This window comes from Apodemus sylvaticus, chromosome 10 (assembly GCF_947179515.1).
Source record: "Apodemus sylvaticus chromosome 10, mApoSyl1.1, whole genome shotgun sequence".
Classification (NCBI taxonomy): Eukaryota; Metazoa; Chordata; class Mammalia; order Rodentia; family Muridae; genus Apodemus; species Apodemus sylvaticus.
Genome location: NC_067481.1, coordinates 48,102,719 through 48,129,739, shown reverse-complemented (window position 1 = coordinate 48,129,739; position 27,021 = coordinate 48,102,719). Strand labels below are relative to the sequence as shown.

The following is a 27,021-nucleotide window of genomic DNA, read 5'->3' as shown; positions in this document are numbered from 1 at the left end:
TATTTTTGCTTGGTGCACACATAGAGATATTCTGCCCTGTTGGCAGGATCAAGAAGACAGGTGCATTCATGGTGGAGTTCCATCAGCAACAAAAGCTTTCAATTTTCTTATGCCTTTTCTGTTCCAGATGAGACAAAAGGACCCCGTGAAAGGAATGACAGCAGATGACTAGCGCTACCCCCTTTCTGCACTGTACGTACCAATCGTCCTCACTGGGCCCGGGTCCTCAAGGCCAGCGGCTCCTTGGGGAATGAGAAAACCTACATCATTCCTCATCCTGCACTCTAGGAATGATGGGCACTGCTGTGCTAATGAGGAGACTCCTAGGTTTCCACAGAAAGGAATTATGGCTATTGCTTATTTCAGGGGCTGGAAGCTTTTTACCCAGGTCATAGGGCTAAGTTGAGGTGACCCTTGTTTTACCTGTCATTCTTCCCCAAAGCCTGTCCTTAGGTTCTATCCCAAAGCTGTCTCTCCTTCAGTGTATGCTCGTGTACAGTGTACAGTACACCTGTTTCCTTGAAGACTCATTCTGCAGCACAGAATGAGACACGTGACTCTGACCCCAGTTACGCTGGGAGGAAGTTATTTACTCACAGAGCACCCTCTGGCACCAGGAGGCTAGGAACACCTAGGGCCTTTTCGTTCTCTGGCTTCCCCATGGTTCTTTTTCCTCCAGTGCTGGCTCAAACCTAGGGCTGTGTGCGTGCTAGCCAGAGCCCAACCCGGGCTCTTAAGCAGCTTCTGGGAGCTGGAAGGGGGGGGATTAAGCAGATGCCAGTTTTGTAGCCAGTGCCAGAACCCTAGTACCTTCTCTCCAAGGCCCCCACCAGTTGGCACCCTTCCTCCTGGGATTTCTCCACTTGTCATGATTTACTGTGTGCTTCTGTTTTCCCTTGTTGCTTCCTTAATAATCTCTATTTCTTTTCTAGTTTTGCAAGACAGTGGTCAACAGGAAGGCCCAGCAGCTCCACCCTCCTGAGTGGCAGGCCATCTTCGGACACAGCCTTTCTGTGCTCATTCTTCAGGCAACTTTCAATCCCTTACTATAGCTATTTCTAGATGCCCTTTAACATTGTGAACAAATAGACCGTCTGGTATTATAAAGCCTGTGTGTGCGGGAGCCTGATCCTCTAAGATATATGGTGTACGCTGCTGTATTTACAGCTCATCCTCTCTCCATTGTGCTCTGACCCATTTCTGTATGCCCTCCCCCTTTATTTCCAAGTGATGTTCTCAGTCTTTCAAATGAGCTGCCTTTTGTGATGTGATTATTTAAGCTCACTTATTTCAGCCTTGGGATAAACTGAGCTATTTTGCTTCCTGGGCAGATCTTTGGCAATGTTGAATATTCACTTGGGGAGAGAGGAGGAGTTAAAAAATACAGAAACACCTACCCCCAGCTCCTCACAATAGGAATGTGGCTTCAGAACCCTGACCTCTGCTCCTAGTAACCTCTTGTTCGCGTGCTTGAAGCACCAAGAAGGCACCCAAGGCCCAGCCAGTCTCAGAAAATTTAGCAAATAATAAATAACCCCTACTCGAGTCATTGCATCTCTGGTTAATATTCTTAGAAAACCTGGCTTCTCAGCCCTCCTGCTGCCCACCCTGTCTGGATCTCCTTGCAGCACCTTCAAGAACCCACCACTGCCCAGCTGGAGAACTGTCCAGCGTGGCCTGTAGACACCCATCAGACCCCCAGGAGCGCTGTATGTCCGTGCTCCCCTTCCCTCTTGGGCTGGTGCTGCCACTCAGCAATAATCCTCTCTGTGCTTTCTTAGACCCCTGTCCTCTTTGAGGCTGGTTAGGATGCAAGAATCCTGGTCTGTTCATGCTGCACAAAACAAGCATGTAAAAAGCTTTTATCCCTAGCAAAACATGCACCTTCCTGTTTCCAATCACTGGACAGGAATTTGCAGATCAAGAACTCAGCTGATCCTGCCCCATACTGAGTTCTGTCCTGGACAATCAAAAGCAAGCAGTGACTGTAGCCTAGGACCCTTACCACAGTGGGCGGGGGAAGCCCACACTCCAGGGGAGTGCAGCTGCAGAGCACTTCCTAGTTTTCCTAGATTGGCAGAAACTGAGTATGCCTTTCTGGTGGGAGAGTGGGATACAGCTGTCTCCTGACATTTCCAAGCCTTGTTCAGTCTGCCAGCCCAGTGTGTAGTGATCCAAGCCCATGAGAGCCAGGGGTTTGTTAGAGAGACCAGATCTCTACTGGGGGAGTGAGAAGTAGAATGGATTGTTCTCCTCGTTCTTGTCAGTGTTTGCCTTACTCATTTCTAAGTGCAATAAGGCAGTGTCTCAGGGCCTGCACCTGTGACATCCTGACTAGATGCTTCCCTGTGGTTCTCCTGGATAAGGGTGGACAGATTTGAGGCCCTCTGCATGGTTAGCTCTGACCTTCCTTGAGGTTCTTTTGAGACCAGGAGGTGTCCTGTTACAGAAACCTTCTTCTGTGTTAGTCTCCTCACCTGTGGAGTCTTTAGGAATGCACTTGGGGCATCTTGGCATATCAGCTGCCGGTAGCCTGGGAAAGTTGGAGAAGAGGCATTCCTAATGGGGAAAAACATAAATGTTCTCATGTAAGCTCTGTATTGCCTGCCAAAGCATATTTGTGCTTAAAGATTTTCCTTCTTCATTAACTAGGTTTAAGTCCAGATGTGAGTTATGGTGAGAGAAGTTGATACTCTACGCAGATAGTTTCCGTGGTGTGAGGGTCAAAAGATGCTTGTCTCCTTCCGAACTTATGAGATCCATACATATCAGTCACTTTGGCCTCAGTCCCAGCCTGCTCTCACCTGCCCTGTGCCCCTGCTGTTGCCCACATCTGAAAGCATCCTAATGATCCGAGCTAGAGTTTCCTGAGACCAGCCTGGACTTAGGACTCCTGCACACACACACACACACACACACACACACACACACACACACACACACGAGGGATGTCCCGTCTGTTCATCCCCATGGCTGGTATCACTACTGGGCAAGTGTTGGCTTTTAAGTATCCTCTTCCTCTACCCACCCCCAAAATTGATAGTACTCAGAGGGCTGGTGATGATAGGCTCCCGTCTGGTGGTGATCTCTGAGTGTGTCATGCTCTTCAGACTGGCTACTTCCATTCCGTTCCCAGGGTCTGCTTCATTCCCAGCAGGGCAGCAGTGTCTCTGCGCAGGGCCTGCTGGGCTCCAGCCGTGTGGAGAGATGCTGGGGAGGGGCAGGTCAGGGTCCCTGTTGTGGGCATGTGTGTATCCTTCCACGGTCTCCCTTCACTGTCCCTCCTGGGACCTCTGACTTGCTTGGGTTGGTTCTTAGTGCTACTTCTTTTACAGACTACACTTTATAGAACTGATTAGGTTTTCCTGTTTATTTAATGTGAGTTTGTGCCTTTTTGTCTCAATCTTCCAATACAGGTATATTGGGGGGAAAAGCAGTCTAATAAAATCCTAGACAGAGTCTTTTGGAGTCTAGCTTATTGGTGATGTTCCTATGTCCATTTTTCAACTTAGATGTCCTTAAAGCTCCTACTGATGTCTCCCCAACTTATTTACAGGAGAGGATTATGAAAAAGACACAGTGGTGTTTCTGACATTTTATGTAAATAAAGTATTCCTTGTCCAAAAAGTCACCTACAGTATGGATTCTGGCCGGGGTATGGTATTTTTTGTCTTTTTTTCAAGACAGGGTTTCTCTGTGTAGCCCTGACTGTCCTGGAACTCACTCTGTAGACTAGGCTGGCTATTTATTATTCTTAATTTTTTTTTAAGTCGTGAACTTAAAATGTTTTATTAGTTTCAAGAGAAAAACAGCAGCTGTAAATCTTAGCACCTGCCTGGAAGAACTCTCCCTTTTGAGCAGTCACATGGTGACAAGGTTGGGTAGAAAGAATGAAAAAACCCAAGGCATCAAGGAAAGCCTGCCTGGGCTTTAGAAATAAAGAAGAAAAAATTACACTGTGGGGGCTGGAGAGATGACTCAGCAGTTATGTGCTGTTCTTTTGGAGGATCTGAGTTCAATTCCTAGCGCCTACATCACAATTTACAACTGCCTATAATTTCAGTTCCAGGGGAATCTGATGCTTCACATCTCCACTGACGCCTGCACTCTGGTGCACATGCTTACTCGTGCATGCACACAATTAAAAATCTTGTTAAAAGACATGGTGCCACGGGGTTTTAATCCCAGCACTTGGAAGGCAGGTGGATCTTTTTGTGTTTGAGGCCAACTTGACCTAAAGAGAATACTAGACCAGGTTAATTCCACTGCAAGTGGGCAAGATGAATGTGCACCACTGTCATGCTTAGTACACAGAGAAAGGCCTTGGATCCCTTGCAACTAGAATTAGAATGGTCATGAGCCACCATGTGGGTGATGGGAACCAAACCGGATGCCAGCAGTCTGTAAGTGCTCTTAACCTGAGCCCTCTCCAGCCCTTTTCCTTTATTACTGTGTTTATGTCTATAAGTAGAAGTCAAAGGACAACTTTGAGTAATTCTTGTCTTCCATCCTGGGGTAAAGCTCTGGTGGTTTAGACTTGGTAGCAGAGGTTGTCCCCTCGCCCTCAACTTTGGGAAGGAATCACAGCACAGTTCTAATGTCCTGTAACTTTAAGGTAGCCCAAACTGGACTCAGACTTGGGGTAATCATATAGTCTCAGCGGTTTTTGGAAATACATCACTACACCTGGTTCCAGAACATACAAAATAGTGGAGATTTTGTGGTTTCTTGAGACAAGGCATCACTGAGTAGCTGGTACTACAGGTGTGGTGTGCTAAAAGGTAGAAATCACTAACTTAGTTTTCTAGAGTGTGTTTCATGTTAAAACTCCATTTCCCTTGGGGAAGACATAACTATAAAAACGATTCCATGCACTATCCCTCCGCCCTAAAAAGTTAAGACCCAGAGGTCTAAAGGAAATAATAAATCGAAGTGTCCGGCCAAGTAAATAATCATTATGCAAGAAGCAACGACTTGGTTTTCATTCACTGATGGCTCTCTGGAATCCTACATGTTTTTGCTTTGTATTCAGCAAAACTAGTTTGGAGTTGGGCGTGGTGGTGTAATCTCGGCTGTGGTCGGAGAATCAGCTTTGTCTGTATAACAAGCCCCAGTACTTTAAGTGCTGTCTCAGATGGAAAGAACTCAAATGACGAGCACCAAGTTACATAAAAGAGTGGAAGTGTTCTCTGACCCCTATGCGGGCACCAAGGAACATGAGAAATTACTTGTAGTGTGAGCGAGGGAGGCTGAACAGACTACAGTGAGCTTCCCCATCCCGTTCACTCCTGTTTTCTGAGGGTGGGTAGACGGCAGAGAAGACCGTGCGCAGCGGGACGAGCCCGAGTCCGCGAGCCACAGCAACTTCCGCCCGCAACGCTCCTCCAGCCCGCGCCCTCACGCAAAGCAGGCTGGGAGTGCTGCGGCGCCACCACCCGCTCGCACGTCGGTGCGGGCGGTGTGGTGTCGGGGGTGGATGACACGTATGACCCCGCCTCTCTAAGCCAGTTTCAGCTCCGCCTTTGGGCGGTCCTCTGCTGTAGAGTCCCGCCTCTGTTCCCCAACCGCACCCCAAAGCCCTAGACTCTCTGGATCCTCCTCCTACGGAAGCCGAAGCGCAGTCAGAATCCGGAAGAAAAACAATCCGGAGGGAGCAGTGCTGCCGAGACCAGAGACTAAGGGCTGCTCCGGCTCGCACTAGCCACAGCGGGGAGACAGCAACCTGCCGGGTCACCGCGAGAGAATAATGTCGGCTCTGAATCTAAGGAGGCCGAGCGCGCCGAAATGCTTTTCACTCAGGTGAGGACGCAGGTGTAGGCCGGTCGGTTCCTGGCGGTTAGCTGTCTTCAGCTCAGTCTGATTTGTGGGGCTGGTTTTCAAAATCACAGGAGGATCAAGGCTGCCCTAGTTTAGATACCCAGATTCTGTCCGGCCTTTATTGAATGAGCTATGTTAGGACCGATGCACGCTCTAAACTTGGGCTGCAGATGCTCCCCCAAGCAAGTGTCCAGTTGGTTTTTGGAGCACACAGGGTTAGACTGCTAAGGACTAACATTCTCCTCTTCAGCTGTAGATTAGAAGTTTTGTTCCTATTTTTTAGCAGTACATCATGGGGTCTTCTTGATTTGGCTGTGATCTCTAGAAATCCGAAATCAGATTTAGATAAGATCCTTTAGCGAGGTGAAGCCTGCCCTCATGCTTGTTCTTTAACCTCGAAGGAACACCGCTAATCGTACAATTGAGCGTAAATCACGGTGCATGGATTTGCTACTAATCATCAAAACTGAGGATTGGGTTGACAAATCCCGAGTTTTATTCTTTATCCACTTAGAGTGAGTTCCTTGGAATACAAGGAACCATTCAGTAAAAGGGTTACCTGCCTTAATCCTCTGCTGGACAGCAGGGGGAGACTGTAAACAGACGAAGTAAGTCTCTCAGAGGGCTTGAGAAAGCGGTTTTTGTATTATTTTGTTTATATGCTCAGGGAGAGGCAGGGGGCTGCTTTAAGCTAGTCAAGAATTTTTTGTTTTGTTTTCTTCACAAGTCACACTTTAAGAATATGTACCTCTAAGAACAGGATCTGGTGGAGAAGATGTGTTTTAGGATGGCCTGCCCGCCCCTTTGTGGGCGGGCCCTCAGGATCATGGGCTTCAGTGCCTCCGTAGTCTTGGAACTCACAGGGTTCATCTCTGTACAGTCTGAGCTCCTGCTTGCACTGTCCTGGAGCCAGCCTGGGCTTCTTGGAGTGTTGTTATAGCAACACCCTCACTCAAGGCCTCTATAAGTCTTTGCTTTTCAGAACTTCTGATGAATGATGCCATGGTGTTTAAGAGCTGCTAATTATTTCTCCTAATATTGAGAGTTGTAGAGAGCAGAGATTAGAATATTATGCTCCAACTGATGACTCTTCCCGATAGAGAGTAGACTCCTGAGACAGATATTTAGAAACCTGTTACTCAGAACTTGGACCTAGGCTCCATGAAGGCCTTGGCAGAATTTGCTGGGCTCCGAGGTAGGGGTGAGGAAGGGAATATGCTGTCAACGTCACTCTTTCTGAGCTTCTGCTCACATTGCCCCGACACGTGGTCATGTACAAGCAACCAGTCCTTCTCGGTGCTCTCAGGCACCGGTAGGTTGAGGAGCAGGCATACAGAGATGTCCAGTGAGCCCTAGAGGATGAGTGAGGTGTATGTAGCGGGAGGGGCTAATGGGCTAAAAGGTTCCCGCCTCTCAAACTCATCATTCTTTCCTTCTGGCCAACTGCTTTTGAGCTCCCTTTGGCAGCTCTGTGCCAGGTACTGCCCGGTATGGGCGACTGCAGACCTGCCTAGAAGAACCAGTTGGAGGGAAGAGATTCCTGCCTTCGGGGCATCAGAGGGAAGGCGAAAGCTGTGCTGCTCCATTTCCTCTTTTCCTATCGCAAGATGCAGAAAGAAGCCAGGCATAGTGCTATACAACTTTAATCTGAGAATTTAGGAGGCAGAAGAAGGCTGATCTATATAAGGAGCTTGAGGCCAGCCAGGGCTGTATAGTGAGACACAGCCTCAAAAACACCAAACAAACATCAAACAAACACCACACATGCAGGTGCATTTCCCATGATCACTGCAGTGGAAGCCTTAAACATGCCTAGGTCTCTGGAAAACTCTTAACCTCCATTCTCTGTGATTTAATGTCCTCTCCACAGCATACATGTCGTGACGTGGAATGTGGCCTCTGCAGCCCCCACTGTGGACCTCAGTGACCTACTTCAACTGAACAACCAAGACCTAAATCTGGACATCTATATCATTGGGTAGGTATCTGAAGGGCCCCATCACCCCCTGTCCCTGCAGAGGACTGATGTCACCTGTGCTCGCTCACTTTAGAGTCTGAAGGTGAGGAGCTTTTATCCCATTGGGTAGTCTTGTGCTTCTTGTTCTGGGTCAACAATGGTCATGGGTTGGAGGTCAACAGCCACACAGCTAGGGAAAGGAGACCTCTTGATTTGATGATATCTGTTGGAGAGGCAGTATCCTCCAGGTCAGGGGTGAGCCTCTGTCTTGGAATCGTCAGTCTGCAGGAAATGAACTATGGAATCATAAGCCTTCTTTCTGATGCTGCCTTCGAAGACCCATGGAGCAGTTTCTTCATGGATGTGCTTTCCCCGCTGCACTTTGTCAGGGTAAGTTAAGTTTGCGGGCAGTGCAGGAATGTGTGTCACCTGTGCTCACTCTAATTGCTTGTCTGATACGTTTCCCATTCTCCCATTACCTAATTGTTTGTCTGATGCATTCCTCTCAGCTTTTCATGTTTTTTTCCTATTCATCAAAAGGTTTAAACCTCACACAACACTTGGCTGCCTGGAGCTCACGCCCGTCTCGTGCTGTCCCAGTCGGTCTGAGCTATGAGTCTAGGGGTTAGTTTCACACCTGGATGTTTATCACCTTGGGAGAATTCCTAGTAGAAATGCATCAGAGCTTATTAATATCTTCTTGCTTACTCCTGTCCTACCCCCTGGTCTCTACTTACTGCCCAGCATGAATCTCTTGCGTGTAGTACTTGTTACAGCTTACAGAGTTCTCACTAGATGTTCAGCATTGTAAATAAGCCCTCCGTGTATGTTATTTTACAGTCTTAACTCTCGAGATAGAAATACTTTACAGATAAACCCAAAGCTCAGAAATCACATGGGCTCTCCAAGATCTGAATCTAGATCTTTCAAACCTCTGACTTGTGTTCTAAACTATCATTTTATTGCTGTGCTAGTGTATGCTAAGACTGATGGGTAATCCCAAAGCTAACCTGCTGATATCACGGGGAACATGAATCTCAAGTTCTGATGCGCTCAGGGCCAGTGCACTTCGGGGACTCATTAGATAGACTGTGGGAGGACAGCAGGTCCCCGGGTTTTATTTCTGCCCTGTACCCACAATAAACGAACAAATTCCTAACCAGAGTCCCTAGTTCACAGCTTCTCAGAAATACAAGCATTCTCTTTGCTCCCTTTCTAGGATGAGTTTTACTCTTCAGTATTAATTCACTTACCTAGTTTGCCCAGCGATACTGAAGCAAGAGCCGTGTGGCTCTGAGAAAGAGAAACGCAAGCCTTAGCGCTCCTCTGTCAGCCTCAGAACAAACTGAGAAGCCTCTTAAAACTCATTCCTTCCCAAGACTTCGAGACTCCTTGTGCCTTGACTAATTGGCAAGGGGTTCTGTAGGGTGGGGTGGAGCCATTCCACCAGCTTAGCCCAATTTGTCTCGGGCACAACGCCTTCCACTCATGTGACCTCCTGACACTGAGAGAGCCTAAGGGCTAGGCACGGAAAGCATGTCTCTCCTTTCCTGAGAGAAAATGGACGGGAGAGCCCATCTATAGCCGGTCCCTGTGGGGATTTACCAGCTGGCCAATGCAAAGGACCCTTTCGGTGCCTAGTCACCTCCGTCCAGTCCCTAGAGCTCCTCCAACTTAGTCTCTTCGCACTGGAACTTTCCCTGGAAGGCTCTGGCTTTTCCTCAGAACCCCACCCACCTCCCAGTCCTCCCTGCCCTCTTCCCCTGCTTCCTGCTGCTCGCTCACCGGGTGGACTGGGATTTGCGCCAAAGCCCAGTGGCCCGAGGCTGCCATGTTAGGATTAACTGCAGCTCCACTCCTGAATTTTATCTCTGTCTTGGTTTCTGTCCTGACCCTGGGATTTGGTCCCTCATAATATAACCCTGCCCAGATTTCTGTTGTCATTAGATAGTTGTGAATGGGAAAAATAGAAAACTATAGCTCAGTAGTAGGGCATTTATATTAGGCCTATACAAGTTCTAGTCCTGTTACAAAAAAAAAAAAAGAAAGAAAGAAAGAAAGAAAAAAAAAAGAAAGAAAAAATTAAGAAGACTTATTAAGGGTTAGTACGTACATGCGGAGCAACCTCAGCGGACTCAGCCCCAGTGCCTCCCTTGTTCAGTAAAGAGTTTGGGGATCTCCCGACTTTGACTCCTTCGCAGTGCTGGAGCTGCTCTTGGACTTGGGGATCGGGTTTCATAATTCCTGGAAGGCACCAGTACAGCTCCCCACCCGGAGATTTCCTTCTTGGCCTTTGCACCTCATGCTCCGGAAACAGCTACTGGAGTGGTGGACAGGCCAGCCCTGAGAAAGAGGGTCACTAAGGGTGGCCTTTTCCCACCCCGCCTCTGCAGCTACTAGTAGGAGGGCATTTTGGCAATCCGCAAACAGTCTCCCTAGTCCCCCTGCCACCCGCAGTCTCAGTCCTCCACCAGCAAGCTAGGAACAACGATTCCTGACAGGTGGGCAGCCTGAGCCTTCCCGTGGGAGCTGGCGACTTCCCAGCTCCGGGGCTTCTGTCCTCAGTCGGCACTGCCGTGCCACGTGCACCGCTCCGTGGATGATCAGCCACAGGGTCTGGCCTTCCGTATTTTTCTGCAACCATGTCTCCTGTTTCACAGACTGGCTTTAAACTCCTTATCCTCCTGTCTCTACCTCCTGAGGCTTGGATTACGGGTGTGGGCCATCATGCCTAACTTTCTAGATAGAACACACACAAAGCATTTTCACAGTACTGTTTCACTGGGCTAGAACATGTATAGAAAAAGTATTCAGACGCTTACACAGCATGCATAGAGTTCTGAAATTAGTCCTCAGCATTAGGGATAGGGGTGGTAAGTAAGTGTAGGGTCAATGAATTATTGTATTTGAGTTGCTGTCAGTCAACTCAAGATTCAGAACCGCACCCTAAAGGTGTCTCTCTCGTTCTTGCTTTTGTTGAAGAGTTGCTAAGCCAAATTGGGCATGGGAGCACATACCTATAATCCCAGCACTCAGTAGACTGAAGCAGGAGAATCGGCAGTTAAAGATCTACCTGGGACACCTAAGCAGAGTCTGTATCAAAAAGTGGAGTAGAGTGGAGAGATGGCTCAGTGGGTTAGGAGTTCAGTATGAGCACTATGGGGGAGTGGAGAGAGGTATCACTGGGCTTACTGGTCACCAGCCTAACCCCCAGGTCAGTGAGGGACCCTGTTCCAAAGGAATAAGGTGGAAATGGATAGAGTAGGACACCCAGTTAACCTCCACAATGCTCACCTGCACACAGATATCCACTGGACTAAAAAGTAATATCCTCACAGTATGTATGGCGTACTGTTACCCTGACTCATTGCTGAAAAGAGAGGCTAAACACTGTGAAAGTCTACAGGGTTCTTAGGACAGCATGAGTGAGAGGATCAGCTCCGTGGCTGCAGCTGGCTGGGAGAGGAGTGCCTGTCTAGTGGCGAGCTACCCTGGAAGCCTCTTCCCTTTCCTCCATCCTAGGACCATAAGCAGAAACTGAAACTGCAGCCCCGGAATAAACCATTTGCAGTTCAGAGTAAAATGGAAAAGGCTGAAACTGGGCTCCATAGCCTTTTGGGCAGAGCTTTGTCTATGGTTCCAGACTCATAAAAGTCCTTACTTGGGTATAGCAGGCATGCAATTGGCCTTCGCAGTTTAATAAGTGACCTTTGCCCTCTGATGCAGATCTCTCAAGTCCGTATGCAGGGGCTTCTCTTACTGGTCTTTGCCAAGTATCAGCACTTGCCCTACATCCAGATCATCTCTACGAAATCTACCCCTACTGGCCTCTACGGGTACTGGGTAAGGACTGAGCTCTGTCTGAGACTTGAGCTGACAAGGATGCATTGCTTTGAAGCTTAGCTAAACAGGGGAAATTACCTGACTCTGCATATTCTGTGCAGCCTAGGACCCTACATACTCACTCCCATAACCCACCCCAACCCTGCCATCCCAGCAGGGCCTGGATATTCCTGAGATCCTAGATTTGGGTATTGAGCTTTGTGCATGGAAGAATTAGCTGGGAAGCTGTGTGTCTGTGGCTGAGCTCCTGGGGGAGGTAAGGCTGTCCCTCCTCAGACCCAGGATGGGAACGAGGGGTGTACATACAATCCCGAGTCTCTCCCCACCCTCCTTCCCACCTTTTCTCCCAGGGGAACAAAGGGGGAGTCAACATCTGCCTGAAGCTTTATGGCTACTACATCAGTATCGTCAATTGCCACCTGCCCCCCCATATGTACAACAATGACCAGCGCCTGGAGCATTTTGATCGAATCTTGGAGAGTCTGACATTTGAGGGATGTGATGTCCCCAACATCCTGGACCATGAGTGAGCCTGAAGCTACAAACTATCATCCCTGCCCTCCTCCATGCCAGCCCAGGCTAGCATTGATTGAACCCACCCCCACCCCCACCCCCACCCCACCCCCACCAGTCAGTAGTGCTCCATCTCCCAGCCCCTTTCCTGATGTCCCCATCTGTGTGCCACCCAGCTCTGCCTGCCTGATGTCTACCTTCCTCTGGCTTCTCTGTCCTTCCTAGAAACCCTGGACAATTGTAAACATCCCAGGTCAAGACTGTTGTGGTTCCTGAGTTTACCCCAGGGCTGTTTATTAGCTTGTCCTGATGGCTAGCTTGGGAGCAGAAGGCTAGAGCCTTCCCTGTGTTTGCCATGTGCTCATCTGGGAAAGTCCTTTAACTTAAACAATAGCACTGAAGCCAGGGACCGTCCTGTTGGACCTAAGGGGAAGCCCTGGCCTTCGTCTGCTGCTCTCCTAGAGTCCCAGAGCCTAGCTTCTCCCCTGCCCCCAGCTCTTTCCTCCTCAGCAGTTCTTGTGCTCAACAGGCCTGTGCCTCTTCACTGACCTCAGCACAAACCCTCAGGCTGCCCTCCTTTTTTCCCTGAAGCCTCATTCTGTGGTTTGGAGACATGAACTTTCGAATTGAGGACTTTGGGTTGCTCTTTGTTCAGGAGAGTATAACCAGGAAGTGCTACAGAGAGCTGTGGGAGAAAGACCAGGTATTAAGTGAGCGAGGGTCTGGGGTGTGTGAGTGTGTGTGTGTGAGAGAGAGAGAGAGAGTATGTGAGTGTGTGTGTGTGTGCACGCACGCGCGAGTGTGTGAGAGAGTGTGAGTGTGTGTGTGTGAGAGAGAAAGTGTGTGTGTGTGTGTGTGTGTGTGTGTGTGCGCGTGAGTATGTGTATGTGTGTGAGCGTGTGTGTGTATGTGTATGTGTACGTGTGAGTGTGTGTGTACGTGTGAGTGAGTGCGAGTGTGTGTGCGTATGTGTGAGAGAGTGCGAGTGCATGTATGCGAGTACATGTATGTGTACATGTGAGTGTGTGTGTGTGTGTGTGTGTGTGTGTGTGTGTGTGTGTGTGTGTGTAATCTGAACCTATTATGGAGATCTGGGAAATGTTCAGAGAGAAACAGTGCTCAGATTGTCTGGAATCTGTTCTCCTTTGTCCATGGGTGGGAAGAATTGTCTACCCAGGTTTTGCATGAGGAGATGGGGCAGCCATATTGTTAGTGCTAATCTTCACCTAGAGAAACCATTGGCATGGTCAAGAATAGAAAGCCAGGCTGGGCATACCTGCTCACACCTGTAATCTTAGCACTCGGGAGACTGAGGCAAGAGGTTTGTTATGATTTTGATGCCACCTTGGCTACATTAGTTCCAGCCAAATCTAAGCTACAGTGTGAAATCCTGGCATCCCCCTAAAAAAAAGCAGGGAGTGGGGATCCAGATTAGCTTTGGCTAGCGCTGGCGTAACAGCACGCCTCAGCCTTCTTGTATCCCTGTTGCCTCTCCTGTTCCAAGCCTGGCTACCTCTTGGAAGAGAATATACTGCTCCTTTGTGGGCTTTGGCTTTCCTATGTCCTCTTGACACAAGCTCCCTAATAACCTTCAGACAGTGGGAACTCAAAACCTGCTCTCCTCAGAGGAAAGATAGCAGAGAAAATGGCAGGCAACTGCTTCCCCTGGTCCTATAAAGTCCCATTTTCAGAAGATGTGGGGTCTGCTAGAGCAGTGACAGAAAAGAGGATGGGCTGGCCTACTGAATCAGGACTGAGGAGATAGGGACTGTGTCTGTATCTACAGCTCTTCATTGCCAAGAAACATGACCAGCTGCTCCGGGAGTTCCAAGAGGGCCCACTGCTCTTCCCCCCCACCTACAAGTTTGACAGGCACTCCAGCAACTATGACACCAGGTGAGGAGGACACCAGTACTTAGGAGGCTCTGGAAGTTTTGCTATGCCAGTCAGCCCTAGTAGCAGGGTGGAGGTTAGGGCATGCCACAGAACAGAAATGTTAGAGAGGCATGAGTGGACCCTGCTGGCCCTTTCCTAGGCACTGGCTGCAGGAGCTTCCTGGACTGGTCTGAGAGAGGGAGGGAAGGCTGGGATTAGCAAGAATGGAGTATAGGGGAGAAGGTTATTGAAAGAGAGGGTATAGGAAAGGGCAGGGGCAGCCCTGACTTAGGAGGGAAGGCACCAAAGCATTCTGGGAACCTGTGTCTACTTCTCAAGGCCTTCTAGACCTCATACAGGGGTACAGAGGTTACCTAAGATAGTTACAAAGTTCCCCTGCCCCAAACTCAAAGTGAGTCAACTACTGTGTGATTTGATGAGAAATACTAGGAAACCAGACGTGGTTTTGCACAGCTGTAATCCTTGTACTGGGGAGGTGCAGGCAAAGCCACCCTTCACCATACAGCAAGTTCAAAGCCAACCAGGGCTACATGAGACCCTGTCTTTAAAAACAGGGGGAAAAAAAGGCAACACCCACCCAAAGGAAAGAAAGAAAGGAAAAAGTTCCCAGAACAATACAGAGGGGTGTACCAGCTGCCTCCCACAATACAGAGGGTGCAGGCTGCCCGCACACTGCCGTCCTCACCAGCTGCAAGGTAGTCTAGCTCTGCTGCTGGTCTTCATGAAATGGGGAGGATCAGTATCCACAACTCACTCAGAGCTGGCTGGGATGAGACCTTACATATGCTTAGCCCAGGGCTAGGTACCCAGCAAGCATGGGTGGTACCTGGTTATTCCCTAACTGATTGCTTCAGGTGGGTGGTAGTCTTACTGAAGAGCTAAGAGCTGAGAGGGGCAGGGGACTACCAAAACCTGAGGCTTAAATGGAGAGCAAGAACAACTCTGACAGCGGGTTCCCGACAAGTTTAGGGAGCTTAGCTAATATTTCTAGGTGGGGAGACACCAGCAGGGTAACCCAGACCCTAGTAGTAAAAGGGGAAATAGCAGGAGGCCAGGGCAGAAGGGAGCAATGGGCTTCATGTATGGAAATGGTTTGACAAAGCCTAAATGTCCTTACTAACAAAATGGGGAAAGAGTACACCATTTCAGGAATGTGGAGCAAGACAGGGCTGGGGCTATGACTAGGACAGTGTACACAAGAAAAGGCAATGCACTCTAGAGACTGGGCTGCCTGGCAACAGAGTAGGCTGGAAAATAGGTAAGAGGACAAGCTCTGACTAGCTGACGTGACTGTAGCTGCAGGGAGACGCTGCTCTCCACAGCCATTCACTGAACTTGAGCAGTAACATGGAACCTAGTAGACTTGGATAACTGTCTGGAGCCTTGGAGGCCGCACCTCAACACTCCGGTGTGCACTGAAGGTGGAATTGGTGGTAAAGTAGACGGCTAGCACGTGCAAGGCCCTGGGTTCAGTCCTTAGCAAGTAGGGTGCAATTCCCTTTGAGCATAGGATAGAGACTGCCAGGAGACTCTTAAGTCCTGGCAAGCAGCTAGATCTGGCCTGGAGTTGGTTGGCCAGGTCTGACAGGGTAGATAGGCTCTTAGTAGTAAGTACAACCCCCAGGGAGCTTAGCTATGACATGCTGGGCTCAGATATGCGTCTCTGGACATGGTAATGCTTTTCACCTATAGCATTTCATCTAAGCATAGCACTAGGTCTGCATCTCTGTGGGATAATCCCTGCCTAGTATAAAGCCCTGGGTTACTTCAGCAGAGCCCTACCCCCTCCACTCACACACAAATAATTCATAGCCAGTCTTCACAGCAGGAGCAAAAGGAGAGCATCAAAACAAAAAAATAAATAAAATAAAATACCACTAAGGAGGATGGAGATTTTTATTGTTATATACTCGCACGTTATGACTGACGTTGAGCTCTCACCGTGTGCCAGGCATTGTGCACAACAGTTTGCACCATTTAATTCTGCACATATAGTCAACAGGCATACAGTGCTGTTACTAACTTTGTATTTATAAAGAGGGCTGGCCAGGCAGTGGTATCCCATGCCTTTAATCCCAGCACTCAGGAGGCAGAAGCAAACGAATCTCTGAGTTTGGGACCAGCCTGGTCTACAGAGTGAATTCCGAGGGCTACACAGAAACCCTGTTATGTTGGCCAGGCTGGTCTAGAAGACAGGATTCTATGCTTCTGCCTCTTGGGGCTGAGATTACATTTTGTTTGTATTTTTGATGTGTTCTGTTCGTGTGTACATGTGGACTGAGGTCAGTGTCTCCTTTCATTGCTCTCCATCCTATTTTGGTTTGTTTGTTTTCCACAAAGAGAGACAGGGCTAAACTCTCTGTGTAGCCCTGGCTGGCCTCGAACTCAGATCTGCTGGCCTCTCTTCCTCCTGAGTGCTGGGATTAAAGGTGTGTGCCACCACACCAGGCTTGCTTGCTTGCTGGCTTTCTTTCTTCCTTTTTTTAAGGCATTGTCTCTCTCTGAATCTGGCAGTCACCATTTGTCTTGTCATAGTCTTGCTGATCAGTGAGTTACAGGAATTCAGTTGTCTCTGAGAGACATCCCATCCCTGGGGTTACAGGCATATACTTTAAAATGAGTGCTGAGAATCTACACTCTGGCCCTAAACAGGAGTATTTCAGTCCTGATGTCCACTGTTCCTGCCTAGACATCCCTCTGTGCTTGGCCTTCAGAACCACTGAAAACAGTTCTTCAGTCACCAGACTGGGTTAAGATTATTCCTGAAATATAAAGCTTCTTACTACCTGGATTTGAGCTCCGTCTCAAAAAATCGGAGCTTTATGCTGTTCACTGGTAAGGTACTATGTTTGCTACCTAATGCTGCAAAATAAAAAAAAAAAACCTGATACCCAGAGCAGGGAACCTGGTCTAATCTATGTTCATCCCAGGTATAAGCACAGTGTCCAGCCTGTGTTTTAATTGGGAGCCTGAGAACAGTATTCGAGCCAGACTAGCAAAGGGACCCACCAATGACAGGGAGTTAGCCAGTACCTTTCCAGAACTCAGTGAAGGGCCAAAGGAAGCTGGCAGCCAGAGGCAGGGGGAGGTGTCGGTTAGACTTGTCAAGGAGAGGTTTGTTGGTTTTTGCAGGGGGTTGAACTTAGAGTCCCACATATATGAGGCAAGTGTTTTACCTCAGCTATACACCTCAGGAGAGTACACCAAAGGAGGCAGCAATGTTGGTAGACAGGAAGGGCAGGCTCTCAGGCCCTTTAGCAGCACTGATGAGTATACTGGGGGTGGACGAGACCCTAGCCTGTGTAGCTGTCCTAAGTGACTGAAGGTGATTTATGTCTAGCTGTACAAAGTGACTCTAGATGAGTTGTGTGCAGAGCTCAGAATGCAGTTTTCATTAGCCATGCAGTGTCCCTGAGCCAAGATGTAATGAGAACCGAGGTCAGCTCCATTACACGGGAGGGTGGAGGGGTTGAGGGCAGGGCGGGAAATCCTGTTAGAGTCAGGGATTGCACCAGGTGTTGTTACAGTAACCATTATGGATGCAGACTGGGCAGACCGAGCAGAGGATATTATGATCAAAGCCAGTCAAGACTTGTGTCAGGGACACATTAAGTGCCTGACCAGTTAACCATGACCCAGAGTTCAGTGAGGCACTTAAAAGCTGTCCATAGGGAGCTGAAGTGGAAAGAAAGCTCTCTTCTCTCTCTCTCTCTCTCTCTCTCTCTCTCTCTCTCTAGTTTTTGGAGACGGGGTTTCTCTGTGTAGCCCTGGCTATCCTGGAACTCACTCTGTAGACCAGGCTGGCCTCCAACTCAGAAATCCTCCTGCCTCTGCCTCCCGGGATTAAAGGTGTGTGCCACCACTGCCCAGCCGAAAAGTACTCTCCCACACAGACACTGAGTATCATGTGCCCCAGCTGCTCTGGGGTCAGTAGATTGGCTCTGTGTGTGTGGGTTGGTTGGTTGGTTGGTTGGTTGGTTTGGTTTGGTTTTTGTTTGTTTTAGAATCTAGAGAATCTTGCTCGTTTTAACTTTAGTTTTCTGACAGTAAAGGCATGTTCATTCATTTGAGAAACAGTTATATTGAAACCATTCATCCAGATAGCCTTCATGAGGTTGGTGGACACTGGAGACAGCTCTGGCTGCTCTGAAGGGAGCTAGCAGGTTCACAGAGGTGAGGGCGGAGGAGAGTACAGTGAAAGCACAAGCCGCGGGCCAGCGCCCAGCTTCCACTACAGCAGAGTAGCCTGTCTCAGCTTTAGAAAAACTGTGACTGGTAAGACAGACCATGGGGCTGGAGAGACTGCTCAGAGGGTTACAACTGCAGCCGACCCAGGTTCCTCCCGTTCCCAGCACCCACCGTCTGTTGCTCCAGCTCCAGAGGACCCGACACCTTTGGCTTCTTTGGGCACTGTGTGCACGTGGTACATAAACTTACATGCAGACAACACCATATACATAAAATAAAAGGGAGTAAATCTTTTTTAAAAAATGAAAGACAGCACTATTGGAAAGATTAGAGCAGTCAATAAGACAGGTGTCACAGTGCATAGTGCACTAAGGATCCACTTTTAAATTATGAGAGATGTAGAACTTGAAGACTAGATACAATAATATTTGAATATATTTAATTTGTATTTTGTTTCTGTCTTATTTGCCAAACAACCAAGTCAAGGAACTGGAGGTATAGCTCAGTGATAGTTACCTACCACATACCCTGGGTTCCATCCAGTGCTGCAAAAAGAATTTCCTCAACTCTCTTTGATTTGCGTGGTTTTGGTTTTTGTTCTGTTTTGAGGTAAGAGTCTCTCTATACAGCTCCTGCTGGCTTGTAACTTGCTATGTAGACTAGTCTGGCCTTGAACTCACAGAGGTTCACTTGCCTCTGCTAGGATTAAAGATGCACTACCACACCTGCCCTGCAGACCCTGCTTGTTAATCTTTTTTACTTGACATATGGTAAGCTTTGCCGGGAAAGATAAGCAATACAGATGCTAAAGAAAAGAACTGGCCGAGAAGAACTGAAGAGGAAGGAGACAGACACTTACCTGACAGAAGGTCTGAGTTCTTGGCCATCTCAGAATTGGGGAGAGCCTGGGCTTTGAAGAAGGACATCCGCACGGCTCTCATCAAGTTGTAAGCCTTGTTGGGCATCCTGCTCACGATGACCAAGGACATGATATCGAGGCAGTTTCCTAGTAACGCCCACACTGGGGAGGCAGAGGCAGGAGGATCTATGTGAGTTCCAGGTCATCCTGGTCTACATAGTGAGTTCCCTACTGTGCAAGGGGCATAGTCAGACCCTGTCTCTGAGCAAACACTAAAACCCCCAGAAAAGTGGGTATCTGGAAACAACCATTAGGGGCTGAGAAGCAGAAGGCGGTTTAGCCAGAGTTTCCACTTTTTGGCCACTCCTCGACACCTCAGCTCCTTTGAAGTAAGTGCTGTTATCACCCCATCTGAAAGTTCAAGAACCTGAGCTGTAGAGAAGTGAAGTCATTTGCCTGAGGGCACAGCTCTGGCATTACCAGACCAGAACCTTCCTCCAGCTGGCCTCTGATGCCAGTGAGTTTACCGTGGTATCACCCTCATTTGCTGCTGCCTAAAAGCCAACAGTGCCTTTGAAGTCTTTAGTAAAAATAGGACTGTCAAAAGCGGGAGATGGGAACTATCAAAGTGGTTGGGACACAGAAGACTGGACATTGTGACTGGACGCAGTTTTTGCTGGTTGTTTCTTCGTTGTTGGGTTGTTTGAGACAGCGTTTCTCTGTGTAGCGCTGGCTGTCTTAGAACTTGCTCTCTAGACCAGACTGACTTTGAACTCACAGAGATCCACCTGCCTCTGCCTCTGTAATGCTGAGATTAAAGGTGTGCACCACCATGCCTAACTGGAAAACATTTTTTTTTCTTGTTTGGGTTTATTTGTTGTTGTTGTTGCCTACTTTTTTGTTGGGACAGTTTGTGCATGTGTGCATATGTATGAGTACATGCGTGTAGGCGCACTTGCCCATCTCCTGTGCATGTGTCCGTGATTACCAGAGACCAGCATCAATGCCATCCTTCATCACTCCACAGCTTTGTACAATTTTAATTAATTTATTTTTTATTTTATGTATTTGGCCTGCCTGTATCTGTGTGCCACATGCATGCCTGCTGTCCACAGACATCAAAAGGGAGAATCAGATCTCCTGGAATTGGAGTTACAGATGGTTGTTAGCACCTGTGGGTGCTGGGAATTGAACCCAGGTCCTCTGAAAGAGCAGCCAGTGCTCTTTATTGCTGAGCCATCTCTCCAGTGCCCCTTCCCTCCTTGAGACAGGAGCTCACTCTGTAGTCAATACTGGCATGGAACTCTATATAGCCCAGGTTGACCTCAAAGTCAAAGTGATCCTCCTGCCTTAGCCAGCTAAGTGCTGGGATCATAGGCATGAGCCACCATGCCTGACTCTTTTTTTTTTTTCCTTTTAGAGCGGGGAGAGAATACAAATAAATGAATGAATGAATGAATGAATGAATGAATATGAATATAAATATGAATATTAATGTGTATATAGGCCAGATGTTAGTGTCTGGTGTCTTCAGTTGTTTTTCCTTTTAAAAAAATTAAACATGTTTACATTTTTGGTGTATGGGGATGCATTTGCAAAGGTACATGAACCAAAGGACAGCTTCTTTTTTTTGGGGGGGGGGGTTTGGATTTGGTTTTTTCTAGATAGGGTTTATCTGTACAGTCCTGGCTGTCCTGGAACTCTGTAGACCAGGCTGGCCTTGAACTCAGAAATCTGCCTGCCTCTGCTTCCCAAGTGCTGGGATTGCAGGCGTGCGCCACCACTGCCTGACTCAAAGAACAGCTTCTAAGAACTGGTTCTCACTTCCGCCTTCTGGGTGTTGAACTCAGGTTGTCAAGCTTGGTGGCAAACACTTTTACACCTCGACCTTTTGTTTTTAAAGATTTATTTATTTTATTTATATGATTACACTGTAGCTGTCTTCAGACACACCAGAAGAGGACATCAGATCCCATTATAGATGGTTGTAAGCCAGCATGTGGTTGCTGGGGATTGAACTCAGAACCTCTGGAAGAGCGGCCAGTGTGCTTAACCGCTGAGCTATCTCTTCAGCCTGTTGGGTTTTTTGTTGTTGTTGTTGTTATTGTTGTTTGGAGGGGTCCGGTAGAGCTAGGTCTCTATCCATAGCCCTGGCTATCTTAGAACTCACTGTGTAGACCAGACTGGCCTCCACCTTGTCAGTGCTAGGATTAAAGGCATGCACTCCACCTCCGGCTCCCATCTCACTTTTTGAAGCAGGGTCACTGTCTATACTGGAGCTCCTCAGCTCAGTTACACTGGCCTCCGTGGGCCCGCCTGCCTCTGCCATCCTTAGCACTGTCCTTACTTAGTTTTGAATTTTGCAAAGATTTTCATTCAGACCCTCTGGCTGATGACTTTTGAGACCAAAGAATCACAGTGAGAGTTGGGATATGGCGCAAATGGTAGAGTGCTTGCCTGGAATTTACAGAAGCAGGAGGATAGCCAGCACTACACTAACTGGGCATAGTAGCACACACCTGTACGCTGATGGAAGCAGGCGGACAAGAAGTTCAGAGTCATCCTCCTGTGTATGGAGAGTGTGGGACCAGCCTGGACTGCAGGCAACCCTGTCTACCACATTGACCGAGTTCTACACACAGCCTGTTTCAGGCAGAGGCCTGCTCTAGATCTAGAGGAGTTCCGTCACCTAGTTGTCTTAGCAGCCCTGGGAGGTAACAACTGTCCTCATCTCCATTTTGAGATGAGGAAGCTGGAGCCTCAGAGGGTTGGTGTGGTGGTTAAGAGCACGTGCTCTGCGGTCATGCTGCTTGCTTGGCCTTGAGTCCTGGATGCACCGCTTAGTAACTCTGTGGCTTTGGGAAATTACTCCCATGCTAAGGCTCAGTTTCCCCTGTAAAGGGTGAGTGGTAACCCACTAGCCACAGGCCTGTGGCAAGCATTCCCCAAATTCAAGTCTGTCTCTACGTCTTCAAAACCCAACCTAGGTTCTTTTCTGTTTTGCTTTGTTTTTTTCTCTAAGAAGTGCCTTGAATAGATTGTTCCTTAATCACAGCTTAATTCATAAACGTGTGGGCTTGGCAGAGGGTCTGTGGTTGATTCCTGCTGCTTCTGTTGGATACTCTGACCTGCCAGTGTACCATGCGTGTTCGAGTGCTGGTAGACCCTGAAGCAGACACCCACTCCTGCTCCCACGCCAACTCCTTTTCTTCCCACTCTTTTCCCTATCCTAAGTGAGAAAAAACGCAAGCCTGCGTGGACTGACCGCATCCTGTGGAGGTTGAAGCGGCAGCCATCCCCGGCCAGCCCCTCGGCCTCCAGTCTCCAAGCCTCCTGCTTCTTGTTGACGCTGAAGAACTACATCAGCCACATGGCATACAGCATCAGTGACCACAAGCCTGTCACTGGCACCTTCAACTTGGAGGTGAACTTCTGGGCTTCCCAGAACCTGGCAGAGGGATGCTATGCTGACCTCACTACCAAGCCCTCCGGGCTGGGTTGTAAAGTCAGGCAGTCTCCGGGGACACCTGTAGGAGACCATGATTGTTTTTCCTCCCAGGTCGGGTATCCTAGTGCTTCTGAGGAGCTGTTGATGGCTCTTCCCGTGTGAGGCCGTTTGTGAATAGGCTTCTGTTTCCTCCTGGTTTTCTCTCTGGAGGTTAATGAGCCCCGTCATGCTTATTACCTACTGTGTGAAGTAGAACTCCCTTTTATTTGTCCTAATTGTATCTAGATCGAGTTGCATAGGGAGCTCAGCCCATCCTTTATAGCTTGCCACCTAACAACAGTGCACTGTTGGCCACACTAAGCTGCCTCCTCTCAGCTCCCATGCTGGCCCTCCACAGCTCTCCAGCTGCTCTCACAGAGCCTTGCCCCACCAAACCGAATGGGGTGGGGCCTTTGAGGCAGAACCCTCGGAAGAGGGTGGCTGTCAGTCCTCTTTTCTTTCTTTCTTTTTCTTTTTTAAAAAAGTATTTATTTACTTTATATATGTGAGTACACTGTCACTGTCTTCAGACACACCAGAAGAGGACATCAGATCCCATTACAGATGGTTGGGAGCCACCATGTGTTTGCTGGGAATTGAACTCAGGACTTCTGGAAGAAGCTAGTACTCTTAACCACCTCTCCAGCCCCCAGACCTCTTTTCTTAAGCCAGGCCCCCTTTCCCGTATCCGTGCACAACCTCAGTTCTGGGCTCTGTGCTATTTACCTGGTTCTAGACACATTCCCCTGGCAGGACAAGCATTGTCACTGTGCAGCTAGGGTTGGCTAAAGTAGCCTAGCAAAGTTCTGTGCCCACTGCTCTGGGTGTCCCTATTGCCCCTACCATGCTAGCAGAACACAGTAAGGAAGAGTTGCCTTGAGGATTTCAGCTTACCGCCCACCCTGTGTACAGCTGAACCCACTGATGTCTGTCCCGCTCATCACCATGATGCCTGAATACCTGTGGACCATGGAGGACGACATGCTGGTCAGCTACACCTCCGCCCCAGCGTTCCTCAGCAGCCCCTGGGACTGGATCGGACTGTACAAGGTGATATGGCAGGCAAAGCGGGGAGTCCATTATCCCTGGTTCGTCCATCACTGGGGCTTCAGGAGCTGGCGAGAGACAAACAAAGAGCTTACCCACGTTCACCCCAGGACCCTGTCCAACTTAGGGCCTGTCAGGCAAGAGAAGACTTAGTGTTAAGACCAGCCCTGGCAGTAAGATCAGCTTCTCCTTAGGATTTTTCTGTAGCTCTCATACCACCCACTGACCACCTTGCCTGATCCCCACTCACAGGTGGGAATGCGCCACATTAATGACTATGTAACCTACGTCTGGGTCGGTGACAACCAAGTCTCCTGTGGTAACAACCCAAACCAGGTACATCTCCAACAAGCAGAATTGCCTAAGCATTCTTGTCTTCTGGAAGGAAGAAAGTGTTTAGATAATTTACTATTATACCAGGAAGGGCCCAGGGCCCTAGAACTGACCCCATTCCTGTTGCCCCAGGTGTATATCAACATCAGTGCTCTCCCTAACACTGAGGATCAGTTTCTTCTCTGTTACCATAGCAACAACCTACACTCTGTAGTGGGGATAACTCAACCCTTCAAGGTAAGTGGTTGCTGTTGGGAGAAGGGGAAGGTTACTCTGAAGGGTCTGGGAGGTGCGCTGTGCCTGTAGAGAGAGCTCTATCTGTTGAGCGCTGGGTGGGGCACTAGGAAGGCAAAGAACTCTGTTCACCTCTTCTGCTATGCGTTTTACCCCTGCAGATCCCGTTTCGCTCCTTTTTGACAGAGGACACACTTTGTGAGCCTGAGCCACAGATCTGAGCGCAGATGGGAGTGAGTGAATCCAGGGCGGAGGCTAGAGCTGGAAGCTCTGCCTCAGCACTGCCAGCCGCTGGCTCTGGCCCAGCCCCTGAAGAGGTTCTGAGTATACTCCAGCTCCCCGCCTCCCAGGGGCCCTCAGCCAGACTCCTCTGCTCTCTCCAGGCCCGGTGAACTGGCCCTTTAATACAGGTTTTTGTTACAGATATGACTGAAACAGAGTAGTGTGTCAATGGTGAAGACTCGAGACAGTCCTGCATATAGATTTGCTTGCTTCCACTAGCTTGCATGCCATTTCTTTTCTCTCCCTTTCATCCACACATAAACACTCCCTCTCACATCCAAGCAGTCGTGCCAGGCACATGCCCTATCTGGCACAGGCCTGCATTCCTATCACACCATCCTGGGTCTTGGGCTGCCTGGGGGTGGGGGGAGTGTAAGTTGGGTGGCACGAACAGCACTGGGTTCCAAATGTCTTGGCATCTCATGGTTTGTCCCCATGGGGATGAGCAGAGGTTCTGAGATCCCTGCTTTCAGCTAAAGCACTATGATGGAAGTAGTGATGCCCAACTCTACTCTGGAGAGTGGGATCTGACCAGGAAGCCCCAGGGCCTCAGGTTAGCTTCTGCGGGTGAATGCGACCGCATGGCCCCACCTGCCCTTTACGGAGCTGGCAAGTGGTGAAGGAGTCATGGCCACTGTCCTCTAGGGTGGTCTTCAGATCAAGCTCATCTTTATTGGCAAAGTGCTGCCCTCCTTCTGGGCCCTGCTGGACCCTAGAAATGGGAAGCAGCAGAGGAGCTAGGTTCAAAGCACTCTGAAAGACTTAGCGGCAAGCAGCAGCCTCGGCCTTCTCCAGGTGCCATGTCGATCGAGCTTGCCCCATTCCTGCCAGCTGCCTTCTACCAACGGTGACTCAGTGCCTCTTCTCCCAGGAGAAGACACCGCAGGGAGCCTTGCCCTGATTTTCCCACATCCATCCAGTGACCTAAGAGTCACTCCAGTTGCTCCAGGTTCTGTATTCTCTCCTGGGAGTCACCGGGTGTTACGAATGCCCCCAGGCCTCTAGTGAGCGTGGCTGTCTGTTCTCTGTGTGTTGTTATATTGGAAGATAATTATAAATATTGCTTTTACACTCATGTGTGACTCCTTTGATGGGCAAAAGGACCAGAATTTAGGAATGGGGCTTGGAGACTGGACTTTAATCTACGATCCATCCTACCCTACCTTACTCCACAGGGGCTTCAGTTATCTAGAAAGTGCAAATGATACCTGTTGACAAGTCACTAAGAGAGCTATTGCTAAGACCCAAAACCCTTCCAAAACACTACCAGTATCGCTGTTCTGACTCATGAAGCCCTGGGGCTTGCTCGAGGGGCCAGGGCCCCTAGTTCTTCTCCACAAACTCACTTCTACCCTTCCTACACTTAGAAATACCACTGCACTGGTGTCCTGGTGCAGGATCCCTCCTGAACTGGGAAGGGTGAGTTTAGCTGTGATTGAGAGGCGGAAAAGGAAGGGGATTGCTCTCCCTCTTAGGCCCCAGTCAGGATATGGCTGTTCTGGGCCCTGACCCGTTGGGTGGAAACAGGAAATATGTGAGACTTGGTGTGTGCTGGGTCTCGGTGCCTGGCTCTGAGACTGATAAGAGCCATTGTGTGGCCACTAGGATGAGCCTGCTCTGGATAGATGTGCTTCCCAAAGGAAGGAAGCTTTAGAGGCCTTTCCTGGGCGGAGGAAGCTGAGGGAGAGAAGGGAAGGTGCCCAGCCATCAGTGTCAGGCAGGCCCACCGTGTCTCTGCTCCTCCGGTGCCAGCTTCTCCTTCTGGAAAAGTCCGTTTCCCCCTGACTTCCCTGTTCGTTCTCATTTCCTATAAGGAACGACTGGAGACCCAGAGCTCAGTTCTAGGCCAGGAAAATGTCAGCTGTGATTTAGCAACAATGAAGACAGAAAAACAGGAACACTGAGGGGGTGGGGATGAGGGTGGGGGTGTGGTGCAGTTGAAAATAAACAGAGGGGGTACAGACCCAAGGAACCCAGGAACTTAACTGGAGGCTCTGGAAGTGGGTAGGGTAGAGGCCTCTTGCTGTTCCTAACAGTTCCTTCTGCCCAGCATGACCAGCCTTGGCCTCCAAAAAATGAGATGTAGTCAAGTGGTAAATACATGCCTATCCCACCAGCACCAGACAAAATTCACAGTCAAACACCTTTTAAAAAACAAACAACAACAACAAAAAACTTGGTGTAAGGTCCACTACCTTTAGAGGCAGCCAAGTTTCAGGAACGTCAGGAGGGTCAGTGCTGCTAAGGGATCCTCTTGGCTTGTGGAAAGATGAGAGAGGGCAGCTTAGCTTGAGAGGCCCTGCCAAGGCTCCGCTGGGAAGGGGCTGGGGGGGTTGTCTGCTAACCTTTGACCTGGAGCCCAGGGTCCCTCTTGGGTGGATGCATCAGCTTCTCTGGTTACCTGAGACAACAGGCATTTCCTCCAGCCTTCAGCCCCTCCTCTTCCTGCCCCAACCCTCTGGCCAAGAGACCTCCCAATCAGACCTGGCCTGCTCCAGCTGTGTCCTGAGAAGCTGGACCAGCCACATCCCCAGGGGCTGGAGTTGAAGCAGAACCAACTGGCCT

General features: G+C 49.1%; 2 protein-coding genes and 1 long non-coding RNA gene across 3 annotated transcripts in view; 2 read left to right on the top strand and 1 right to left on the bottom strand.

Moving 5' to 3' along the window:
• The window catches only part of Pitpna (phosphatidylinositol transfer protein alpha), a 35,102-nt gene extending 33,557 nt beyond the window's left edge, over window positions 1–1,545 (top strand). The window contains exons 11-12 of the mRNA XM_052194790.1: window positions 128–192; window positions 933–1,545. Coding sequence (XP_052050750.1) covers window positions 128–172 — 45 coding nt within the window. The 3' untranslated portion in view covers window positions 173–192; window positions 933–1,545. The remainder of the gene's footprint in view (window positions 1–127; window positions 193–932) is intronic.
• A 4,026-nt stretch (window positions 1,546–5,571) lies between these two features.
• On the top strand, window positions 5,572–25,531 carry Inpp5k (inositol polyphosphate-5-phosphatase K). Its single transcript, XM_052194788.1, has 12 exons — window positions 5,572–5,799; window positions 7,688–7,795; window positions 8,056–8,164; window positions 11,501–11,617; window positions 11,968–12,143; window positions 12,722–12,833; window positions 13,917–14,026; window positions 22,308–22,497; window positions 23,473–23,610; window positions 23,860–23,943; window positions 24,073–24,177; window positions 24,336–25,531. Exons 1-12 carry the CDS (start codon window positions 5,747–5,749, stop codon window positions 24,393–24,395), a joined length of 1,362 nt encoding a protein of 453 aa, XP_052050748.1. The 5' UTR covers window positions 5,572–5,746; the 3' UTR covers window positions 24,396–25,531.
• LOC127693715 (uncharacterized) lies at window positions 23,592–26,957 on the bottom strand. The gene is made up of 3 exons (XR_007979735.1): window positions 26,802–26,957; window positions 26,652–26,714; window positions 23,592–23,675 (listed from the first exon to the last, which is right to left on the bottom strand). It is a non-coding gene; the product is annotated as an uncharacterized LOC127693715 (long non-coding RNA).
• Window positions 26,958–27,021: the final 64 nt, after the last annotated feature.

Bases quoted from the DNA above. Each gene is read 5' to 3' on its own strand.
- Inpp5k (XM_052194788.1), top strand. From the start codon at position 5,747: ATGTCGGCTCTGAATCTAAGGAGGCCGAGCGCGCCGAAATGCTTTTCA. The intron at 5,800-7,687 runs GTGAGGACGCAG...TCCTCTCCACAG, and splicing joins CCGAAATGCTTTTCACTCAG to CATACATGTCGTGACGTGGA. The intron at 14,027-22,307 runs GTGAGGAGGACA...CCCTATCCTAAG, and splicing joins TCCAGCAACTATGACACCAG to TGAGAAAAAACGCAAGCCTG.